Source organism: Megascapheus bottae, chromosome 1 (assembly GCF_031878675.1).
Source record: "Megascapheus bottae isolate mThoBot1 chromosome 1, mThoBot2.hap1, whole genome shotgun sequence".
In the NCBI taxonomy this organism is placed as follows: Eukaryota; Metazoa; Chordata; class Mammalia; order Rodentia; family Geomyidae; genus Megascapheus; species Megascapheus bottae.
This window is the reverse complement of record NC_143509.1, coordinates 29,829,712-29,852,916: the sequence shown is the minus strand read 5'-3', so window position 1 is coordinate 29,852,916 and position 23,205 is coordinate 29,829,712. Positions and strand designations below refer to the sequence as shown.

Genomic DNA, 23,205 nt, shown 5'->3' with positions numbered 1-23,205 from the left:
CTAATCAAACATACAAGTATAATATTAAGATAGCTTATTTCTTTCACCTATGTCTTTTTTTAAAACATTTTTATTGTAATTAATAAAAGAGTTACATGATATTTGCCAGATAGAAGGTGCATTAATTCACATACATTGATACCCTTTCACATATCTTGTTCCCCATTACCCTTCCCCCCACCCCCCCATCTTGGTTTTCCCCCCTTCCCTATCCAATTTCAAATAACCAAATACAAATATATCCAATATATCAGATAACAAAGTGAGATACTGTAACAATATGATATAACCAAGGGACAGCAAAAGAAATGAGAGATAACAGTACATTAAGGACAATAATCATTCATTGTATGGCTTTTGTTTCGATATCCTGGAGGTCCTTTCAATTAGCTTCATACTATATGGCCTTATGTATCAAGGTTTTGCTCCATGTCTTTTATCCCTGTAACCACGCAGAAAATTTCTATCTGCCTTCAACAAGACGTTGTAACACTTTGGGGCAAAAATGCAGCCCAGGAGGCCTGCCCCAGAGGCCAAGATGGAGAAGACCTCCACAGCCACCATCACCTTCCCCTTGGCACTGTGGTAGACAGGCAGGAAGGTGAGCCACACACTGCAGAACACCAGCATGCTGAAGGTCAGGAACTTGGCCTCATTGAAGGTGTCAGGCAGGTTCCTGGCCAGAAAAGCCACCGTGAAGCTGGCCAGGGCCAGGGAGCCCAGGTAGCCCAGGACACAGTAGAAGGCAGTGAGGGAGCCCTTGTTGCACAGGATGATGATGTGGCCATGTTCAGAGTGTGCATCTGTGTCCACAAAGGGAGGAGAGCTTCCCAGCCAGAGGCCACACAGACTCACCTGGATGAGGGTGCAGATGGGGATGAGGAGGTTAGGAGCCCCAGACACTAGCAGCCACCTCATCCTTCTCCCTGGACAAGTGGCCTTGAAGGCCAGGACCACAGTCACCGTTTTGGCCAACACTGTGGAGACAGCCACCGTGAACACAACTCCAAATGTGATCTGCTGCAGGATGCAGGTGGCTGTGTTGGGACGGCCAATAAAGAGCAAGGCACAGAGGAAGCAGAAAATGAGGGAGATGAGCAGGATGTAGCTGAGAGTCCGGTTGTTGGCCTTGACAATGGCAGTGTCTTGGTGTTTCACAAATAATCCCAGCACAGCAGCAGTGAGCATAGAGAAGCAAAGAGCCATGCAGGCCAGAGCCATGCCCAAGGGATCTCCAAAGGCCAGGAAACTTGCAGCTCTCAGGAGGCACTCATCTCTCTGTGTGTTGGCATACTGGTGATCTGCACACCTCACACACTGCTCCATATCTGGCGAGAAGTGTAATCTGCCATTAATCAATATTGTGAACTTCTTTTTCTTCAAACAAATTTGAAAATTATTCATTTAGATATAATCCTGATATGACAGCATTTCATATCATAAAAGCATTTTTGTTTCCTTTCTTTTTTATATATTTTTATTGTAATTAATAGAAGAGTTACATTAATTCAACAGATAGAAGGTGCATTACTTCACGAATATTGATACCCTTCTTCATGTCTTTAGTTTCTTTTCTAAACCATAAACACCTCCCACTTCAATATTCTTCTTTACTCAGGCTTTTTGTTCAACTTGTTTTTCTCTTCATTGACTATTCCTTGTATTTATAATGTGCCCTTTGGGACATCCTAATCTCCTAACTTCTATTTTCAACACATTTTAACAGATGGAACTCTGAGCTGTCTCCAATCTAACTGGAAATTTTAAATAATACAGCTTACATGCATCTGTAACATGTTAATTTTATTCTTGTGGCACAAACTAGAATTTTTTGCATTATATTTTTCTTTCCAGCTCATTTGTGAAGCTGTAGAAATAGAAAAAGTACTCTTGGCTACTCAAAAATGTTTTCACTTCTTAAACTGAATACACATTTCTGAGCACTTGCTATGTGGCATGAACAGTTCTGAGCAGAGAAAAATATACATGTTACATGAACATGATTTGTGAAAACCAAGAAATCAGCTATAGAGCTATGGCCACCTAATCTTCTATAAGGGAGACAAAACAATGGAATGGATGAAAAAGTTGAAGAGTTTAAACTTTCTTAATGAAGGCCTAGAAACACAGCAAATCAAAGAAAATTTGGACAAATGGGACTGCATTAAACTGCTGATCTTGTGAAAGGCTGAGGACATAGCCAGAAAGATAAATAGAAAGTCCACAGACTGGGAGATCTTCACTAGCCATACAAGAGACAAGGGCCTCATATCTACAATGTACCTACAGCTGAAAAAATTGAATCTCTCAAAAACAAATCCTCAAAAAAAAAACAATAATCCCTTTTAAATGTGGACTATACAAGTAGAGACATCTCTAAGTAGAAAAGAAGAATGGCCTATAGACAAATGAAGAAATGCTGGATATCTCTGGCCATAAAAGAAATGCAAGTCAGCCTGGCGTGAAGGCTCATGCCTGTAATCCTACCTACTCAGGAGGCTGAGATCTGAGGATCAAAGTTCAAAGTCAGCACAGGCACAAAAGGACCTGAGACTCTTATCTCTAATTAACCTCTAGAAAACAGAAAGTGGGGCTTGGCTCAAGGGTAGCTTGGTAGCCTTGAGCTGAAGAGCTCAGGGACAGTGCCCAGGCCAAGTTCAAGCCCTATGACCCATAAAAAAAGGAGAAAGAGAGAGAAAGAAATGCAAACCAAACAAAAGTAAATGCAATTGAAAATACCTTTGAGATTTCACCTAACCCCAGTTAGAAAGGTCATTATCAACAAACCTAATAACAATAGATGTTGGTGGGTTTGCGGCCAGAATGGAAGATGACAGCACTGTTGATGGGAATGAAAACTTGATCAACCACTCTGGAAAGCAGTATGGTGGTTTCTCAAAAGACTAAACATAGAGCTCCCCTATGACCCAGCAATCGCACTTCTTGGCATTTACGCAATCATCCAAAAACAAGGTCATACTAAACTTACTAGCACAACCATGTTCATTGCAGCAGTATTTACCACAGCTAAGACTGGAAAACTACCCAGATGAACCTCAATAAATGAAGGGATCAAGAAGATGTGGTGTTTATACACAACAGGATTCTATGTTGCCATCAGAATGGATGACTTTGTCCCATGTAAGGAAATGGAAAGACTTAGAAAATATATTAAGTCCTTGGTTATCTCATATTGTTATAGTATCTCACTTTGTTATCTGATATATTGAATTTATTTGTATTTGGTTATTTGAAATTTGATAGGGAAGGGGGGAAAACCTAGACAGGTGGGGGGTGTGGGGGGGAGGGTAATGGGTACCAAGACATGTGAAAGGGTATCAATGTATGTGAATTAATGCACATTCTATCTGGCAAATATCATGTAACCCTTTTACTAATTACAATTAAAAATATATATATAAAAAAACTTAAAAAAAAGAAAATATATTAAGTGAAATAAGCAGACGAAAGGAACATAGGCCCCATGGTTTCCCTGATTTGTAATAAATACAGTATGTCTAGAATTTACCTAGCAGAGGATTGCAATAGCTCAAAAGCTATGTGCACATGACGATATAGGACAAAACTAAGGGAATGAATTCCAGGATATGGAAATAAGAGATTGATCTTTGTCAGTGTTGTTTTTAGTGTACTGTGAGAAGTTATTTGATTGATCCTTTGGGTTTTTCCCCCTTTTGGTTCATCCTCTGTTGTTGCTGCATATGACTTTGTTATCAAGTATATTGTATATACTTTTATTGGTTTAAGTAAATTAAGAAATGGAAAAAACAAAATTATGCATCAAAGGACAAAGGATAAACCAGCACAATAGGGATATTCACAAAACAATATGTTGGCGATGAACTCTAATGCTTGGATGTGGTGGGGAGAGGGAAAATTGGGGGAATGGGAGCAATGTTCAAGAAGTAATGCATACAATACCTGATGAATGTACCTACAGCCCATTTATACATTACCCTGACAATAAAACTTTAAAATTATAAGCCAGTAGGATCAAGAAAACTAATAACAACAGATGCTGGAGGGGATGTGGCTAGGAGGGATCACTACTACACTGTTGGTGGGAGTGCAAACTTGTTCAACCACTATGGAAAGCAGTATGGCAGTTCCTCAAAAGACTAAACATAGAGCCCCCCTATAACCCAGCAATTCCACTACTTGGCATTTACCCAATCGTCCAGAAACAAGGACATACTAAATTCACTAGCACAACGATGTTCATTGCAGCACTATTTACCATAGCAAAGATATAGAACCAACCCAGATGTCCCTCAGTTGATGAGTGGATCAACAAGATGTGGTATTTGTACACAATGGAATTCTATATAGCTGTCAGAAAGAATGACATTGCCCCATTTGTTAGGAAATAGAAAGGCTTAGAAAAAGTCACATTAAATGAACTAAGCCAGACTCAAAGGAACATAGGCTCAATGGTTTCCCTCATTTGTCATAACCAGTAGAAACCTTGGTCTCTCCTAGCAGAGATTTGCAATAGAACAAAACCTAGATACATAAGACCATATAGTATGACGCTAAATGAAAGGACCTCTAGGATATAGAAATAAAATGAGTGATTGTTGTCCTTAATGTACTATGTTATCTCTCATCTCTTTTGCTGTCCCTTGGTTATCTCATATTGTTACAGTATCTCACTTTGTTATCTGATATATTGGATATATTTGTATTTGGTTATTTGAAATTGGATAGGGAAGGGGGGAAAACAAGATGAGAGCTGGGGGGTGGGGAGGAGGGAAATGGGGACCAAGACATGAGAAAGGGTATCAATGTATGTGAATAATGCACCTCCTATCTGGCAAATATAATGTAACCCTTCTTTTAATTACAATAAAAAATATATAAAAAATTATAAGCCAAGCATGGTGGCTCACACCTATAATGCTAGCTACTCAGGAGGCTGAGATCTGAGGATCGCAGTTCAAAGCCAGCCCAGGCACTACAAAGCCTTGAGACTCTTATCTCCTATTAATCATTAGAAAATGGGTAGTGGAGCTGTGACTCAAGGGTAGAGCAGTAGTCTTCAACTGAAGAGATCAGGAATAACGTTCGGGCACAATGGTAAGATGGTAGCCTTGAACTCCAGGACAGCACCCAGGTCCACAGTTCAAGCCCCAAGACCCTCAAAAAAAATTAAATTATAAAGATAGATGTTTTCTATGTGGACAGAATGTAACTTTTAATATGAACACTGTCCTTATAAGACTTCTGTTTCATTTTATGTTCAACTTTACCTTTGTCTTACTTATTAGAAATAAGCATTTCTGAATGTAACTCTGCCTGGAATGGACTAGAAAATATTACTAACATAGGTAATTCAAGCCCATGGTGTATCACATTTCAATTAGCAATACCAACACTTGTTAATACTGAATTACTAACAGAAGGAAAGATGACAAGCTGTGCAATCATGATGTATAAATTTTGCATTGACTTGGTTGGACTGAGGAAAACTAAGGAGAAATGCATCATTTTTTCATAAGCTGTGGATTTACCTGTCTCATTAGCAATCTCATTTCGTGGGCAAGGGGTACAATCAAAGCAGCAGGCAGCCTTTCCCTCCTGAGGAGATTTCCTGAATCCAAGACCACAACTCTCACTGCAGACAGAGTGAGGAGTCTGGGGAAGATCGGGGTTTGTCAGTAACTGTGCAGGTTTACAAAGCTAACACTCCAGAGCATTAATGTTAGAAAGAATTGGATTAGTAAGCTTAATGTTTTCATGTAGCTATGTGCAGTCACTAATTGAATTCTGTAATAAATTACATATCCCACAATTGCCATCGGCATATGTATTACAACCTGGATTTCTAGTCTATTGAAATATTGAACAGTATGGAAATTTTAAAAGGTGGAAACTAATGGTGAGGAATTCACTCCTCATGTAAAGCCCTACAGAATTTCTTATATTCCTGTCACTATCTGTAGTCACTACACATCTGTGAAGTGGAGAAGAGCAAGGAGGAAGTCCTCCTCTTTACAGCATTTTGAGATCCCCAGGCCCATCGTATCTTCCATGAAGTGAGCATCTTCTCAGAGCTGCCTTCCATGTTTTCTGTCCCCAAAGGTGCCAAAGTTGGAAGTCAACTAAGCATGGAATGAACCTTCCATAGAAGGGAACAAAGTAAACCTTTCAAGCACCTAAAAGGATCCTCTGGTGCTTGATCACATTGTAGGAAACTTCCTGGAAAGATGTAATGAATATTTTATGGCAATACTCTAAATCAGTATTTAGAGACACATTTAATTTTTCATTGCTAATCCTGGGGTTGAACTTCAAGGCCTGGACAGTGGTCTTCAGCTTTTTTCTCTCAAGGTTGGCATCTATTACTTGAGTCACAGCTCTACTTCCAGATACTTTTGGTGGTTAATTGGAGAGAAAAGTCTCACACACTTCTCTGTTTCAGATCTCAGCTCTCTGAGTATCTAGGGTTACAGGAGAAAGTTGCTGGGACTCAGCCAGTTATAAGTTTAAAGGAAGATGTTTGCCTACATATATATATATATATCTTTAAAATCATATGGTTAGATTAACTGACCTCTGTAATTCCTATGGTCCACTCTACCATATCTTCAGATAAAGACAGTTGATTACCATGGAGAGCATAAGGAGAAAACATTCCTATTTTCACCCCAAGTTCCAGACCTTCAGGAAAATTCCAGATGTTTAGAATGTCATACTCTGGCTCTAATTTCTTATTCTCATCCATAATCACTTGATCTCCGGCAGGATTGTAAAATTGGATATTCTTCAGAAAATGGTGCAGCTAAAATGGATACAAAATCTCATAGTGAAGAGGATTCCAGAATTAAGACACAAAACCTGAACTAAGAAAAACTCCTTCCAGGCAGGATAGCCCACATCTGTAATCCTAGCCACTCAGGAGGCTGAGATGCTAGGATCAAGGTTCAAAGCCAGTCTGAACACTAAAGAGCATAAGACTCTTATCTCCAATGAACCACCAGAAAACAAGAAGTGACACTGTGGCCCAAGGGGTACAGCAGTAGTCTTGAGCTGAAGAGCTCTGAGACAGCGCCCAGGCCCAGAGTTCAAGTCCTACAAAACTGAGGGGCTGACAGGAAAGAAAGAAAGGACCTGGGGGCTCTTAACTTCTGATTTAGAATTCAAAGATAGTTCAGGTATCTAATGAAGAATTCCAGAAGGAAATGTATGGAGAAATAAAAATGCTGTTTTGAATCCTAGTGACTCAGAAATGGACTATAAGACAGGGAAACGGGTAACAATGTTTAAGAAGTAATATATCCACTTCCTAATGAATGTAACTGTAACCACTCTGTACATCACTCCAAAGATAAAATGAAAGAAAAAAAGAAAGGGATTGTGAGGCATTCTTTGAAAAAAAACAATATCCAGTGAATATCAGGGGATGAATCCATTCTGAGTTGTCTAGCTACAACAAGAGAACCATTACTTTCACAAACATCTATAGATTGAACCTGCAAAATGCTTAATACCAAAGTTGAATGCAACTAGACGACATGAAAAGATTAACGAGATGACATGAATAATTCTGTTCATCAGGTGATCCTTTGCTAGTACTGAAGATATGTAGGGAAAAGCTAAATGTAGAGTTTTGAAAACATTAGGTATAAGTATGTACAGAATATTTACAACTAAACCAATTCAAAACCAGTTTGTGGGTGATTCACACCTGTATTCCTAGGTATTCAGGAGGCTGAAATCTGAGAGTAGCAGACCAAATCCAGGCCAGGTACATATGGGATACTCTTGTCTGCAGTAAAGTACTGAGAAAACACCAGAAATAGTGCTGTGGCTCGAGTGGCAGAGTGCTATCCTAAAGCACGGAGCGTCCCAGAAACAGTACCCAAGATATGACTTCACACCCCAGGACTGGCAAAAAAATATTTTTGTAAAGGAGGAATTTGTGTATAGATAATCAACATTTTACCCTTTTCACAACCCTTTAATTTCGTGTGAGAAGATATAACCACATGTTTATAGTATCACACACATTTCAACAAAATAATTTTCTGGAATTTGGGAAAACATCTCAAATATTTAATTTCACCCAGTGAAGTGTCTTTGCTCATAGTGTGCGCCTTGTAACACAGACAAATTACCTGTGCAGCAAAAGGCACTGTCCCTTCTCCATTTCCCATTGCTTGTTCTTGTGTTTGATGAAGAAGCATCTCATGGAGAGCCTGGGCCAGCGCATACACAGAGTTGTAGATAGTGTAACTGTCTGCAGACATGGTCATGTCAAACATATGCCCTGGCAACCAATCCAAGGAGGTGTCAGGAGGACAACTGTCCCATGTCACACAGTCAGACTCAGAAGCTGAGCAATTAAAAGAGAGAAACCACAGCTTGGCAAGGAAAAAGTCCTCTGGGTATTTGGAAGGGTTAGCTGCCCTGACAAAATCTGTGAATCCAGAAACATCTGCATGATGGTGGGAAAAAATGAGAGGCACATGCAATGAGCCTAGCATGAAATAGCTTCTTTTCATGGTTAAACCCCATGATGAGTTCATGATACAAACTTTGCCTTTTATTACAAATTGCTCAATACATATCAGTAAAGATACTAGGGACTCATTATCACCATATATGATGAGAACATTTGCTGAAGACTTATTTATCTGATTATATACTGCCATTAATTTGAATATTTGTTGCAAACCTTGGCTTAAGATCAGTAGTTCATAGGCTATGCAAACTCTGTTCTTGATCATCTCTCCTTTCAGTTCAGAAATAATCCACAAACCATTCTCATCTTGTGAGGTCAGCAGCCCCACCCAGTTCCAGCTGAAGTGAAGCAGTAAGGAGACCATGGCGGCAGCTATTGATGTGTCCTTCTTGGACATCTGATAGAGAGCAGGAGACTTTTTATGGTCACTCAGGGCATGATCAAAAGGCCCAAAGGTGAGCTGAAGGGAGAGAAAATGGATTCTCTATAAATGAAAAGATTGCCATCCATCACAGTCTCAGTCTTGAAGTATTAAGTACCAGTTGAAGTAGATGGGAGGTAACTTTTATCCTGCATTTTAATTCATTTTTAAGAGTTATACAATATATCACCTTATCCCTAAACTGCCTCTTGATCTTTCACACTGTTGCATCAAGTCCTTCCATCTATATCTACCTCACCCAGTCCCTGAGTTTCCCAATTCCATTTTTCACATATGTACATTGAATTATATGTTGTTCTTCACATGCATCCATCCCTTGTTCCTCTGCAAATTTCCCTTAACACCCATTCTTCTCATGTATGCTTCAGCTTTGTGGTGTGCATTGTGGAGGACTGTCTGTAGAGCAGTAACAGGGCAGTATTAAGTTCAACCCCTATGTATACCATACTTCAATCAGATTGATCATGTCTATATGTCCATACTTACATGCATGTTCCCCTATTGAATTCATACTATGTTTCCTGTTTTAGATTTCACTTTCGTATGTGATAGAACACTTGCCTCTTTCTCTTTCTCAGCCTAAATAACTTTATACAACATAACATCTTGCATTCATGTGTGTATATGTGTATATGCATGTGCATGCCTGTACAAGAGCACAAACTCAGAGCCTCCTGTACTTACTTGGCTTTTTCCATCAAGAATGGGACTGTAAACATTCAGCCAGACATTCTCTTCTTGTCTTTTGCTACTTCATTGGAAATAAGATTCCTGAGTAACAAAGATTACCCCGTCAGCCACCAGTACCATGTTCAACATATCTTGACATTTGAAAGTCATTTTCCATTTCCTTGTTTGTGTTGAAGAAAATTATTGAATAATCCTGACTAATGTTTCCATCTTGCTTTCCAGACAGTAGTAATATAAAGATCCCAATACATTTGAGTACTTACTTGTTAATGTCACAAAATTTTATACATTCATAAATTCATTCTCTTCCCATCAATGTAATTCCCAAATTGGATTTTTATATCCATCCACCCCTCCAACATTCACCTGTGGAAACCTGTAGAGTTCCATCACTGTTCCAATCTCAGCAGACCTTATTCCTAATGGTCCTGTAAGAGCTGCAATAGACTTTCTCTCTCTCATACAGGAGTAGTTTGGAAATGTGTATTTCCCAAAGAGCCAAATGAAGTGATTCTTAAATACACCCCAATATTCATGGTGAACATCGTAGACATCAAATCCGAGAGTGAGGTTATGTAAAAGATCAGGGTTTTTGTTGATCTCTTCCATAGCAAAAGCCAAGGCCAAAACCAACTGGTAGTTCTTGAAGATAAATCTACATAGTGAACATAGACACTGAGAATGAGTATTTCTAAGCTCATGACATGGATGAATATTTACCTCTTTGCCAGTGAATATGCTAGAACATTCCTGTCATTTGGGATGGAATGAGAGTGCAGTGTCTTATGCTGGTTTTTAGGGTTAGGTACAGACTTGAAGGGAATATGTCTTGCATGAGATTCAGAAACTTATTTAAGCTGAGAGAAAGCTTGCTTTTCCTTACTGCCCAATTCACCAAACAAAAAGCTGTTGTCCATTAAATACAGATTAGGATTCAGAAGACATCAAACATGCTGTTGCCTTTATCTGAGGAAAACCAGCTTAACCTGTGGAAAAATTAATCCTCACTTAAATCAGCAGGCATGTGTTATGTGTCATCTGGCAAGTCAGGCTAACTAATGAACGTACGACTTAAGAGCAACTTCAGAAGCAAAAGTTCATGTAAGGAAGATTCTATAGCAAGATCTGCTCACAGACCCAGCATATTCAACAACTCTTCCAACAAAATCTACTAGAAGAGCTCAAACACAAGTTACTGAATTTCACTCATATTTCCCTATCAAAATCAAGGGATACATCCAAGTCAAAAACCTCATCCTGAAGAGAGAGCCTCCAACTTGGGGAAGGAAAAAAGCATTATAACCAAGACCAACACATGGTAAAAAGATGCTGAAAGGAACTAATACTAAGGACTAAAAATGATCATGTGTGTGCAAATGTGTGTGTATGTGTGTAAGAGCATTCTAAAGAAATTAATATAATGAAATCAATCCACATTAAAAAAAAAAAAAGAAAATGCGCAAAACTAAAAACAGACCTTCCCTCCGAACCAGCCATACCACTCTGGGCATCTACTCTGAGCATCATAACCCAGGATATTGTAAGGACACCTGCTCAGCCATGTTCATGGCTGCACTATTCACAACAGCCAAGTGATGGAAACACCCCAGGTGCCCCAATACAGATGATTGGATACAAAAAATGTGGAATATATATATATATACATATACACACACACAATGGAATTCAACATAGCCAACAAGATAAAATAATAGCAGTCTCTAGGAAGTGGATGAAACTAGAGCAAATCATGTTGACCGAGATAAGTCACAACCAAAGGAACAAAAGGCGCATGGTATCCTTGACATATGGATATTAGAACCAAACAGTACAAGAGCGATGACTCAGTATTCAGGTACACAAGATTATTGACATGGTCAACAAATATAACTCTACAGACATAAAAATCTATGATGGGATATATACTCTATAGATACAATGTTGTATAGATTGATATGTATCTATGATATAACTTAATTTTAATTATTTTCTAAAATCTATGTGCCAGTGATTGAATATAGAGGTTCCCTTCTTTAATACTTGTTTGTTAAACATGACATTTGAAATATGATGTAAAAATCAGTGCTGACAAAATCTTTCCAAGAAAAAAGAAACAATGGAGGCATGATGGAATTACAATTAAATATTCACTTTTTTACCGATAATACTGTGATACTGTATTTAAATATCCCCAAAGTATCACCCTGAAAACTATTAGAGTTGATCCAGAACTGTGGGGAAAGAGTCAGGTAGGAAATTAACCCATGAAACTTATTAAAACGATCAAGACTGAAATCAGCAAAGCTAATTCATTTGAAATAGCCTCCTTTGGCTAGGGTTTAGTCAAAGAGGTGAACGAGTTCTGGCAGATGTAACTGTAACCCTTCTTTACATTACCCCAACAATAAAAAAAAATAAAATAAAATGAGGTAAAAAATAAATTTAAAAAAACCTTAAAAATCTGAAAAAGGACACTGAAGAAAACTTAATATGTTAGAAAGATATTTTGTGCTCCCCAATTAGCATTGTGAAAACAGCAATATTGCCTAAACAAATTTATGAATTCAATGCAATATCCATCAAATTCCAACAATTTCTTCAGAGGTAGGGAAAGGAATCTAAAAACTTGTAGAGAACAAAAGACCAGAAATAGCAAGAGCAATACTACATGAAAGCTGCCACCACAACTTGCTTTGTTTCCTGTAGCCAAGATATAGAATCAGCCCAAATGCCTTTCAATAAATAAATTAATCAAGAAATTGTAGTATATAAGCACAAAGAAATTATGCTCATGCCTTAGAAACAATGCCATTGAACCATTCATAAAGAGATAGAGGACTTGGAGAGGATTATGTGAGGTATATTAAGTCAGACCTAGAGAAGCATAGGTTACATGATTTTGCTCCTTAATGATAGCTAGAATGCGCCTGTGAAAGTAGAAGCAAACACATGGGTTACAACCCAAGCAATTCTAAATGAATTGTCTGAACTATAATTAAATCTGTGGAGACCCGTTAGTATAATTGCTTGAAAAGATAAACCTAAAGTCCAACAAAAACGAAAAGTAGGAATACTTCAATATGAGAAGTAGGTCAAATGCAGAGGAATACAAGTATGAATATGGAATATATTAGAACATAGGCAAGAATTCATTGTACATGGCACAGAACTGGGGGAAAAAATCTCTTGTTTCCATTTCAGTGACTTCATGTCCATAAATATTACTTTGTATAGTCAGATGCACACAGATTTCCCTACTTCAACTAGTTTCAAACCTTGATGCTCAGATATAAACCTAATGAGTTGTAAGAATATAGAATGAGCCACAAGCATTCAACAAGAAATTCTATCAATGTCCTGAAAGTATAGCTGCTAGTAAAAAAAAAATTCTGACTCTTGGTCTAGAGGTGAAGGGAATGTGGCTGCAGCCTTTTAGAACAGAACAAGAGGCAGTGACTCGGGTTAATTTTAAGAACATCACTTCATTTTCAGCCATAATGACAGCTGCCATGGAGGAGATACATGGATGCTGGAGTAAAGTGAAGTATTTAGCAACCTGGTGAGGAGAAGCTGCAGGGGAGGAAATTAGTGTCCTGTACTTGTAGCATGCAGAAAATCACTCCATAGTAGATGTAAGACAAAATAATGAAACTGAGCTATTCCTGGTGCAATAAGGATGGAGGTCAGTGTAGAGGAGACAGAGAACATTGATGTGTGCACTCAGATTTCCCTCAGCCCTCCACCATGCTCAGAACAAAACAGGAAATGGAAAGAAAATGATGAGTTACTTACGGCTTGTGCTCTGCTTGACTGGAAGCATCGCTGTTGCTACGATCTGTTCCCAAAGTATAGAGAGGGAAAAACCCAGCAATCATCACATCTCCATCCATGTGTGCTCGGTGCTTCATGGTAGAAAAGCAGCTGGTGCCAGCCAAGGACCTGACAAGGAGGGGAAGCTGGAGGAGAAGGAGTGTGCAAGTCAAAGGGCACATCCCTGAGGCAGCTGTCAAGCAGAAGGTCTGACTGGGAGTGAGGCCCAGAGCTTCAAGTATGTATATTCATATATCTCCTTCCATGTGTGTAAGTGTCTTTTTATTGATAGAGATCTGTACTATAGCCCACATTTCATCAAAACCACTTATGGGTCCCCGAAGTTACATGTTAAACTATTTCCTGGGGTTCTACATTTGTGGCCTTCATCCAGGAGAAAACATGAGCTAGAAAACATGTTTGTGGATTTGCACCTCAGGTGTTATGAGTTCATCCAAGACCGCAGAGAGTGAGGCCCCAGAGATGGAGTTAGCGTGGATGATTTTGTTGTTCAACATCTTTGTCAAGAAACTTGGCCTGAAAGCCATTTGGGATGATGCCACTCAGCCAAAGCAGGAAAGTCCAGGGTATTCTCATCTCCAATTAACCACTAAAAATCTGGACGTGGAGCTGTGGCTCAGTGGCAGAGCACAAGACTTGAGCACAAAAGATCAAGGATGGGCCAGGAGTTTGGCCCAGTGGTGGAGTGCTTGCCTAGCATGCACAAAGACCCCGATTCGATTCCCGGGTACCACATACATAGAGAAAAGCTGGAAGTGGTACTGAGGCTCAAGTGGTAGAGCTCTAGCCTTGAGAAAGTCCAAGGACAGTGCTTAGGCCCTGAGCTCAAGCCCATGACTGGCAAAAAAAAAAAAAAGATGAAGGACACATGAATCCTATTGTTCCACCTTCAAGACTGACTCAAATATTATACAAGGGACTAAAGCCAAATATTCTCCTAATACCCTCATCAAGTACATCACAGAAATGAGGATTCACTGTTTTACAATAATTATTATTGAGCAAAATCTCTACAGCCAAGCAGGGATATGAAGAATAAAATCACTAGAAACAAATATGCCCACCATAATTTGATAAACATATTGAGGTTGCAAATAAAGGAATATATTTTCATGTGCTAAATAATATCACCTCAAAAGGCAGCATTCATACATTTTTCCCTAAAACATTGCTAGAATCCCACAACAATCAATTAATAGAAACCCATAATTGGACATTGACTCAATCATAATATTAATAATATGAAACTGAAAAGTGAAAAATAATGAATAGAAAGAATTTCCATTATGTGAACTTGTGTGATAATCATAGGATTCTATAAAGTAGAAGGCAATGAATTGGTTTGAAATAATATTTTCCTAAATAAGTTACTTGCATTATTGGAGATAAACATTTTCAGGTCATTAGCCTATATTAAAATATTAATTGATAATGTAATAAGGAATTTCTATAAAAGCATGCTTAACATGCATATTTTTGACTTAATAAAGAGTAATTTTAGAAGTATATATTGAAAAGTGTTTCCAATCATAGTTGAGCAGATTAGTACTACCTTGCTTCTATAACTTTCATGGAATAGTGGTCCATAAGTTCACTTAATTCTGAGATTGAATTTAGTAGATTTTTTTGTAGAATATAACCAACCATTGCTGGAATTCTGTTTTCATAATGTATGTTTTATTGTAAACATGATGAACATGGGAGTTACAGTTACATAAGTAAGGCAATGAGTACATTGCTTTTTTAACAGTGTTAGCCCTTCCCTCAGTTTCTCCCCGTGTGCTCTGTCTCCCCTAACCCCAAGTGTCAAGTTCATTTCTAACAATTCACTGTGGAATTGTTCCACTCTTTGTCCCACTGTTTCTGGGATTCCTTTCAGTTCCCTAAATAAGACGAACCTAGGGGAGAAGGAAGATGGCGCCGAGACAATAGGGACGCTGCCTAGCTGTCTCTCATAGAAAGAGAGAACCAGGGAGTCCCACGAGCCAACTACCTAAAGAAATCCACAACAACAAACTCAAGAAGAAACGGAGAAGGACTCAAACCGGAAAACAAATCCAGATAAAGCTCCCATCCAACTTTCTCAAAGAATTCGGAACGCCAGGACCCCTCCCCCACCTCTCGCCGCCGGATCCAAGCCACAAAAGCCGCAGACAGCCACGAAAAGCGGCAGCTGGAGCCGGCTCCAAGCCGCGAGATTGGATTGAGAGGCTTATTATTTTGGGTATAAATCGCTTATCAGTGGATGTAGTAGACTGGTCAGTAACTACACAAAAAGAAAGACTGATAACACCAATCAAAACTTGTGAACATCTAGTGTCTGCCAGCTACAGAGGTCTAGGTTGGTTATACCTGAAAAACTATAATCGTGTTTAGTATTAATCTTGCTCCCATTTTCAAATGGGCAGAACAAGAAACTCAAGAAAAATGTCAAATCAAGAAACAACATCCCCCACCCAATGTAAACAGACAATGGAACAGTCACTGGCAAACTTATAGGAGAGTCTTCCAAGTGCTATACAAATGCAATTGATAAACATCATTAATGAAAAATGTGAAAATATAAAGAAAGAGATAAGGGAGGAAGCCATAGCTGAACAAAAGGAAACCATAAACAAGGTGATAAGTGAAAAAGAAGAAGCCATAAAGGAGGCCATAATAAAGGTTTTTCAAAGAAAGATGGATGAATTCATAGAATCCACAAATAAAAAGGTGACCGATCTCCAGAAAATGTTCAAAGAAAATAAAACTACTGAGCTAACCACTCAAATGGAAATCAAGGAGCTAAAGAAATCCATACATGATCTAAAAGAAGAGATGCAAGGCATCAAAAATGAGCAATTAGAAGCAAGGGAGATGAAAAATAAAGTAGATAGCTTTGATAGCAGGTTAGACAATGCAGAGGAGAGAATTTCCGGGGCTGAAGATAATTTAGTTATTATAGAGAAAGAACAGAAAATGAGTCAATCCAAATCTAAGAAAAATGAGAGAGCGCTTCAGGAGGTCCAAGATACAATTAGGAAGCCTAATTTAAGGCTAATTGGTATTGAGGAAGGCATGGAGAAAGAGGTCAATGGTATTGGAAATATACTTCAGGGAATCATCTCAGAGAATTTCCCAAATATCCAGAAGGGCAGGCCCATCCAGATACAAGAAGCTTTTAGAACCCCAAACAGACCTGACCAGAAAAGAACATCCCACCGCCACATCGTAATCCGAACTGGATCAATAGAAACCAAAAAAAGGATCCTAAAGGCAGCCAGGGAAAGCGGTTCAGTAACCTATAAAGGAAAACCAATCAGAATGACCCCAGATTTCTCAGCAGAGACCATGCAAGCAAGAGGTGACTGGAAGCATATATGTCATGCCCTTAAGTCAAATAACTACCAACCAAGAATACTGTACCCAGCTAAGCTCTCATTCATAACTGAGGGAACAATAAAAACATTCCATTCCAGGGAAAAGCTGCAACAATATGTCACAACAAAACCAACACTACAGAGAATTCTCGAAGATGTTCTATACATACAAAACCAAAATAAATGCAATATAGGGAAAGAAATGGCACCTAGACAGCATACCATCTAAGGACCACAAGAACTGTCAAGACACAGGCCCTAATAAAAGCTTTTAAAAATGGTAGGAACTAATAAATATCTCTCAATCCCAACTCTCAATATCAATGGACTTAATTCTCCAATTAAACGGCATAGGCTGTCTAGTTGGATCAAAAAGCAAGAGCCATCATTCTGCTGTCTTCAAGAGACACATCTTACCCAAAAAAAACAATCATCTTTTGAAAGTGAGAGGTTGGAATAAACTCTATCAAGCTAATGGCCTCCATAAACAGGCTGGAGTTGCCATCCCCATATCAGATAAAATAGACTTCAAACTAAAATTAGTAAGAAAAGACAAAGAAGGTTACTACATACTACTAAATGGATCTTTCCTCCAGGAAGACATAACGATCCTAAATATTTACACACCCAATCCCGGAGCTCCGACTAAAGCCATTCCCTCTAAAATCAGGAACGAGACAAGGATGCCCACTCTCTCCACTACTCTTTAACATAGTACTAGAATTCCTACCCAGTGCAATAAGGCAAGAAGCAAGCATAAAGGGGATCCAAGTAGGGAAAGAGGAAAGAAAACTATCCCTCTTTGCAGATGACATGATTCTGTATTTAAAGAATCCTATAGACTCTACTCCCAAGCTCCTTGAGCTGATTCAAAACTTTGGAAGTGTAGCAGGCTATAAAATCAACCCTCAAAAATCAACTGCCTTCCTTTACGCCAACAGTGAGAGGAACGAGGCAATAATCAGGAAAGAAACTCCCTTCACAATAGCCTCAAAGAAAATAAAGTACCTAGGAATTAGCTTAACTAAGAATCTAAAGGAACTTTTTGATGAAAACTTTAAAACCCTAAAAAAGGAAAGTAAAGCAGAACTAAGGAAATGGAAAAACCTCCCATGCTCCTGGATTGGAAGAATCAACATTGTGAAAATGACAATCTTGCCAAGAGCTATCTACAAATTCAACGCAATACCCATCAATATCCCAATGGCATTCTTTAAAGAAATAGAAGAGGCAATTCAAAATTTCATATGGAATAATAAAAGACCCCGTATAGCAAAAAACACTTCTTAGCAGAAAGAACAGCGCCTGAGGAATTTCAATTCCAAACTTTAGACTCTATTACAGAGCTATAATTATCAAAACAGCTTGGTACTGGCACAAGAACAGGCCTGAAGACCAATGGAATAGAACTGAGGACCCAGATATTAAACCACAGACCTAATCTTTGACAAGGGAGCCAAAAAAATAGAATGGAAGAAAGACAGCCTCTTCAACAAGTTGTGCTGGCAGAACTGGTTAAGCACCTGCAGAAAACTAAAGTTGGATCCTTCTTTGTCACCTTGCACTAGAATTAACTCCAAATGGATCAAAGACCTGGAGGTAAAAGCTGACACACTGAAAACTTTACAGGAAGGAATAGGAGATACACTAGGCCTCCTTGGCACAGCTCGAAACTTTCTTAATAAGGACCAAGAATCACAACAAATCAGAGAAAGGCTGGATAAGTGGGACTGCATTAAACTGCAGAGCTTTTGTATGGCAAAGGACATAGCTAGTAAATTAATTAGGAAGCCTACAGAGTGGGAGAAGATCTTCACCAACCAAACAACAGACAAAGGCCTCATATCTAAAATATATCAACAACTCAAAAAATTGAATCACTCCAAAACTAACCTCTGAAGTAACAACCATCCCATTAAAAAATGGGCCAAAGACTTAAAGAGAATCTTCTCTGAAGAAGAAACAAAAATGGCCTATAGACACATGAAGAAATGCTCAACATCTCTGGTCATAAAAGAAATGCAAATCAAAACAACTCTAAGATTCCACCTCACTCCAGTTAGAATGGCCAGGATCAGGAAAACGAATAATAACAGATTTTGGAGGGGATGTGGCCAGGAGGGATCACTACTACATTGTTGGTGGGAGTGCAAACTCGTTCAACCACTATGGAAAGCAGTGTGGCAGTGCCTCAAAAGGCTAAACATAGAACTCCCCTATGACCCAGCAATTCCACTACTTGGCATTTACCCAACCATCCAGAAACAAGGGCATACTAAATCCACTAGCACAACAATGTTCATTGCAGCACTATTCACCATAGCAAAGATATGGAACCAACCTAGATGTCCCTCAGTTGATGAGTGGATCAACAAGTTGTGGCATTTGCACACAATGGAATTCTATGCTGCTGTCAGAAAGAATGACATCGCCCCATTTGTTAGGAAATGGAAAGACTTAGAAAAAATCATATTAAGTGAAGTAAGTCAGACTCAAAGGAACTTAGGCTCAATGGTTTCCCTCATTCGTCATAATCAGTGGAAACCTTGGGCTCTACTAGCAGAGATCTGCAATAGAGCAAAATCTTGATACATAAGGCCATATAGTATGAAGCTAATTGAAAGGACCTCCAGGATATCGAAACAAAAGCCATATAATGAATGATTGTTGTCCTTAATGTACTATGTTGTCTCTCATCTCCTTTGCTGTCCCTTGGTTATCTCATATTGTTATAGTATCTCACTTTGTTATCTGATATATTGAATTTATTTGTATTTGGTTATTTGAAATTTGATAGGGAAGGGGGGAAAACCAAGACGGGTGGGGGGTGTGGGTGGGGAGGGAAATGGGTACCAAGACATGTGAAAGGGTGTCAATGTACATAAATTAATGCACCTTCTATCTGGCAAATATCATGTAACCCTTTTACTAATTACAATAAAAAATGCAAAAAAATAAGATAAACCTATTTACAAGACAAAAGAACTAGAAATAAAAGGTGACGGCAGGGAATAAGCCAAAGGAAACAAATTTATGGAAGAGTTACAGGTAGTTAATTTTTTTAGGCTTCTACAAAGGAGTTGCTTTCCTGATTTCAGCTCCATTTGTCCCATTACTGGCAAATAGAAAGCAACTTAGTTTTGTAGATTAATTTTACTTACTTGTTTTAATTGTATTTTACTGCTGGGGTGATATATAGAGGTGTTACAGTTACATTCGTGAGGTAGTGGGTACATTACTACTTCAACACTGATACCCCTTTCCATGTTTTCCTCCCACTTTCTCTCCCCCCTCCCATCTTGTTTTCCCCCTTCCCTTCCCTATTTCAAATAAACATATGCAAAATAAACCAGATAACTAAGTAAATACAGCAACAACATGAGCTAAACCATAAGGGAGAAAAAAAGAATATGAAACTGAAAAGAGAGAAAATAATGAATAGAAGAGAATGGAAAGAATTTCCATTATGTGAATATGTGTGATAATCTTAGAATTCTATAAACTAGAATAGTCACATAGTACATTAGAAAGAACAACTACCCTCTTGTTTCCGTATCCTGAAGTTCATTTTGTTTAGCTTCATCCTATATGGCCATATGTATATAGCTTTTGAACTATTGTGATTCTCTGCTGGAAGTGTAGATTCATTTTATAAACTGCTCCCCTTGTCAAAGTTTCAGATGAGCTCAAGTAGTTTGGAGAGGGGTCTTTGGGGTTCTGTAAATCCTCAGTCATATCATCTGCAAAGATGGAGCATTTTACTTCTCCTTTTTGTACTTAGATCTCCTTTATGTGTGTCTCTTCCCTTATTCCAATGGCTAGGAATTCTAATACTAGACTTAAGAGGAGTGGAGAGAGTGAACAACCTTATCTTGGTCCTGATTTTAGCAGAAATGGCTTTTACTTCTCACCATTAACTATCACCCTGGCAGTAGGTTTCTCATGTATAAACTGTACTATACTGAGGAATGTTCCTTATATGCCTAGCTTCTCCAGAGATTTTATCATAAAGGCCTTCTAGTTACTCAGTCTATGTCATTTAATTGGAGAGACAAGTCCACTAATTTTGAGAGTAAGGACTGAAAGGGGATAGTTAGTTCCTGTTATTTTCTCTATTTTTTTAAAGGGACTGTGCCTTGTCTGTTCTTGCTATAATTACCTAGTACTCTGTATAGTGTCATTTCCCTGTCAATATCATATTTGTGTCAGTTTTCAATCTATAGAACATCTTGGAGAATTTTCTGTAATGCTGGAGATAACTTGTATCAATTTTTCCTTGCTGTGAAAAAATTTCATTTTTCCAACAGATATGAATGAGAACTAACCTAAGTATAGTATTCTTGGTTGACCCTAATACGGGTCAAGAAACACAAAAAAAAAATCAAAGAAAAGTTGGACAAATGGGTCTGCATTAAACTGCAGAGCTTCTTTATGGCAAAGGACACAGCTAGCAAGTTAAATAAAAATCCCATAGAGTGAGTGAAGATCTTCTGTCAACAACAAATGAGAGTCTCTAAAGTATCTAAAATATACCTACAGCTCAAAAAAATTAAACCTGTCAAAAACAAATCTTCAAAAAGATCTTTAAAAAGGTGGGCTAACGACTTAAGAAGAGACTTCTCTGAAGAGAAAATGAGAATGGCCAATAGGCACATGAAGAAATACTCAACATCTCTGGCCATAAAAGAAATGCAAATCAAAGAAGCTTTGAGATTCTACCTCATTCCAGTTAGAATGGCCATTATCCAGAAATCTAATAACAACTGGCTGGGATGTAGGCTGAGGAAATGCTACTACACTGTTGGTGGGAATGTAAACTCGTGCCACTACTCTGGAAAGCAGTATGGAGGTTCCTTAAAAGAATAAACATTAGCTCCTCCATGACCCAGCAATCATACTCCTAAATATTTGCCCAAATATCCAGAAAAAAAGACATACTGAAGCTACATGCACAACCATTTTCATTGCAGCATTATTTAACAAGTTAAGATATGGAATCAACCCAGATTCTCTCAGTAGATGAATGGATTAAGAAAATGTGATATTTTAGTTATTTCCCCCATTGGTTCCCTCCATGGTTTCTCTCATTTGTAATAATTGGTAGATGTTTAGGATTTTCCTAGCAGAGGATCACAATAGCTGAAAACCAATGTGCATATGACCATATAGGATGGGGCTAAGGGAATGATATGGAAATGAGTTTATCCTTCTAGATACTGTCTATAATGTACAGTGTGAACTATTTCTTTCTTCCTTTTTTCTCCTTATGGTTTATCCCCTGTTGTTACTACATCTGATTAAGGCACCTGGTATATTGTATATATGTTTATTTGTTTACTTGAACTAAGTGAGAAAGGAGGGAAAACAAGATGATGAGACAAAGAATAAAGGGTAAACCAATGTAACAGCAATATTCACAAAACAATATGTTGGAAATGAACTTTACAACTTGGGAGTGGTGATGGGAAGAGAAAGTAGAAGAAAACATGAGAACAGATAACAATGTTCAACAAGTAATGTAATCCCTCTTCACAGAAACAGAGATTTCAATCCTAAAATGCATACAGAAACACAAAAGACCCCCAAAGTCAGCCCAGGGACAAAAGGAGCTGGGACTCTTATCTCCAACTAACCTCTATAAAATGGGAAGTGGGAATTGATTCAAGGGTAGGGTGGTAGCCTTGATCTGAAGAGCTCAGGGACAGTGCCCAGGACAAGTTCAAGCACCATAATCCCCCCAAAAAAGATGATTAACTAAAATAGATAAATTATTGCAAAAAGGAATCTAAACACAATTTGGGTAGAAAGAAGCTAAAATGCTTCCTCACTCACTGCATGATTTTAAAATGGAGTAAAATAGACACATACTGGTGCCTTACACCTGTAATCCTAGCTACTCATAAGGCTGAGATCTGAGGATTGCCTTTCAAAGCCAGCCTAGACAAGAAAGTCGTTGAAATTCTTATCTCCAATTAATCATGAAAAAGTCCTCTAGGAGCTGTGGCTCAAGTAGAAGCACACTAGCCTTGAGCACCAAAGCTCAGGAATGGCACCCAGGATCTGAGTTCTAGGCTCTGGATGGCACCAAAACAAACAAAAACACATCAGAAAAATTAGATCCAGTAGATAGCAAGAGAGCGGTTGCAACAACAAAAGAGAACTATAGACACATCTATTTGATGAACATTGATGCAAAATTCCTCAACAAAATGCTGGCCAGCCATATTAAACAACTAGTCAAAAAGCTCATACATTATGATTCCTCATATTCAACAAGGGAGTCACTAAAAAGGATGGAAGAAAGACAGCCTCTTCAACAAATGGTGCTGGAAGAATTGGTTAAGCACCTGTAGAAAACTAAAGTTAGGGGGCCGAGTGTTTGGCCTAGTGGTAGAGTG

General features: G+C 38.4%; 1 protein-coding gene across 1 annotated transcript in view; it reads right to left on the bottom strand.

The window, feature by feature from the left end:
• Positions 1–414: 414 nt before the first annotated feature.
• The window catches only part of LOC150068764 (vomeronasal type-2 receptor 116-like), a 31,575-nt gene continuing 8,784 nt past the window's right edge, over positions 415–23,205 (bottom strand). The window contains exons 2-7 of the mRNA XM_090329044.1: positions 13,410–13,573; positions 9,984–10,272; positions 8,139–8,945; positions 6,575–6,802; positions 5,532–5,655; positions 415–1,328 (exon numbers count right to left, since the gene is read on the bottom strand). Coding sequence (XP_090185170.1) covers positions 415–1,328; positions 5,532–5,655; positions 6,575–6,802; positions 8,139–8,945; positions 9,984–10,272; positions 13,410–13,525 — 2,478 coding nt within the window. The 5' untranslated portion in view covers positions 13,526–13,573. The remainder of the gene's footprint in view (positions 1,329–5,531; positions 5,656–6,574; positions 6,803–8,138; positions 8,946–9,983; positions 10,273–13,409; positions 13,574–23,205) is intronic.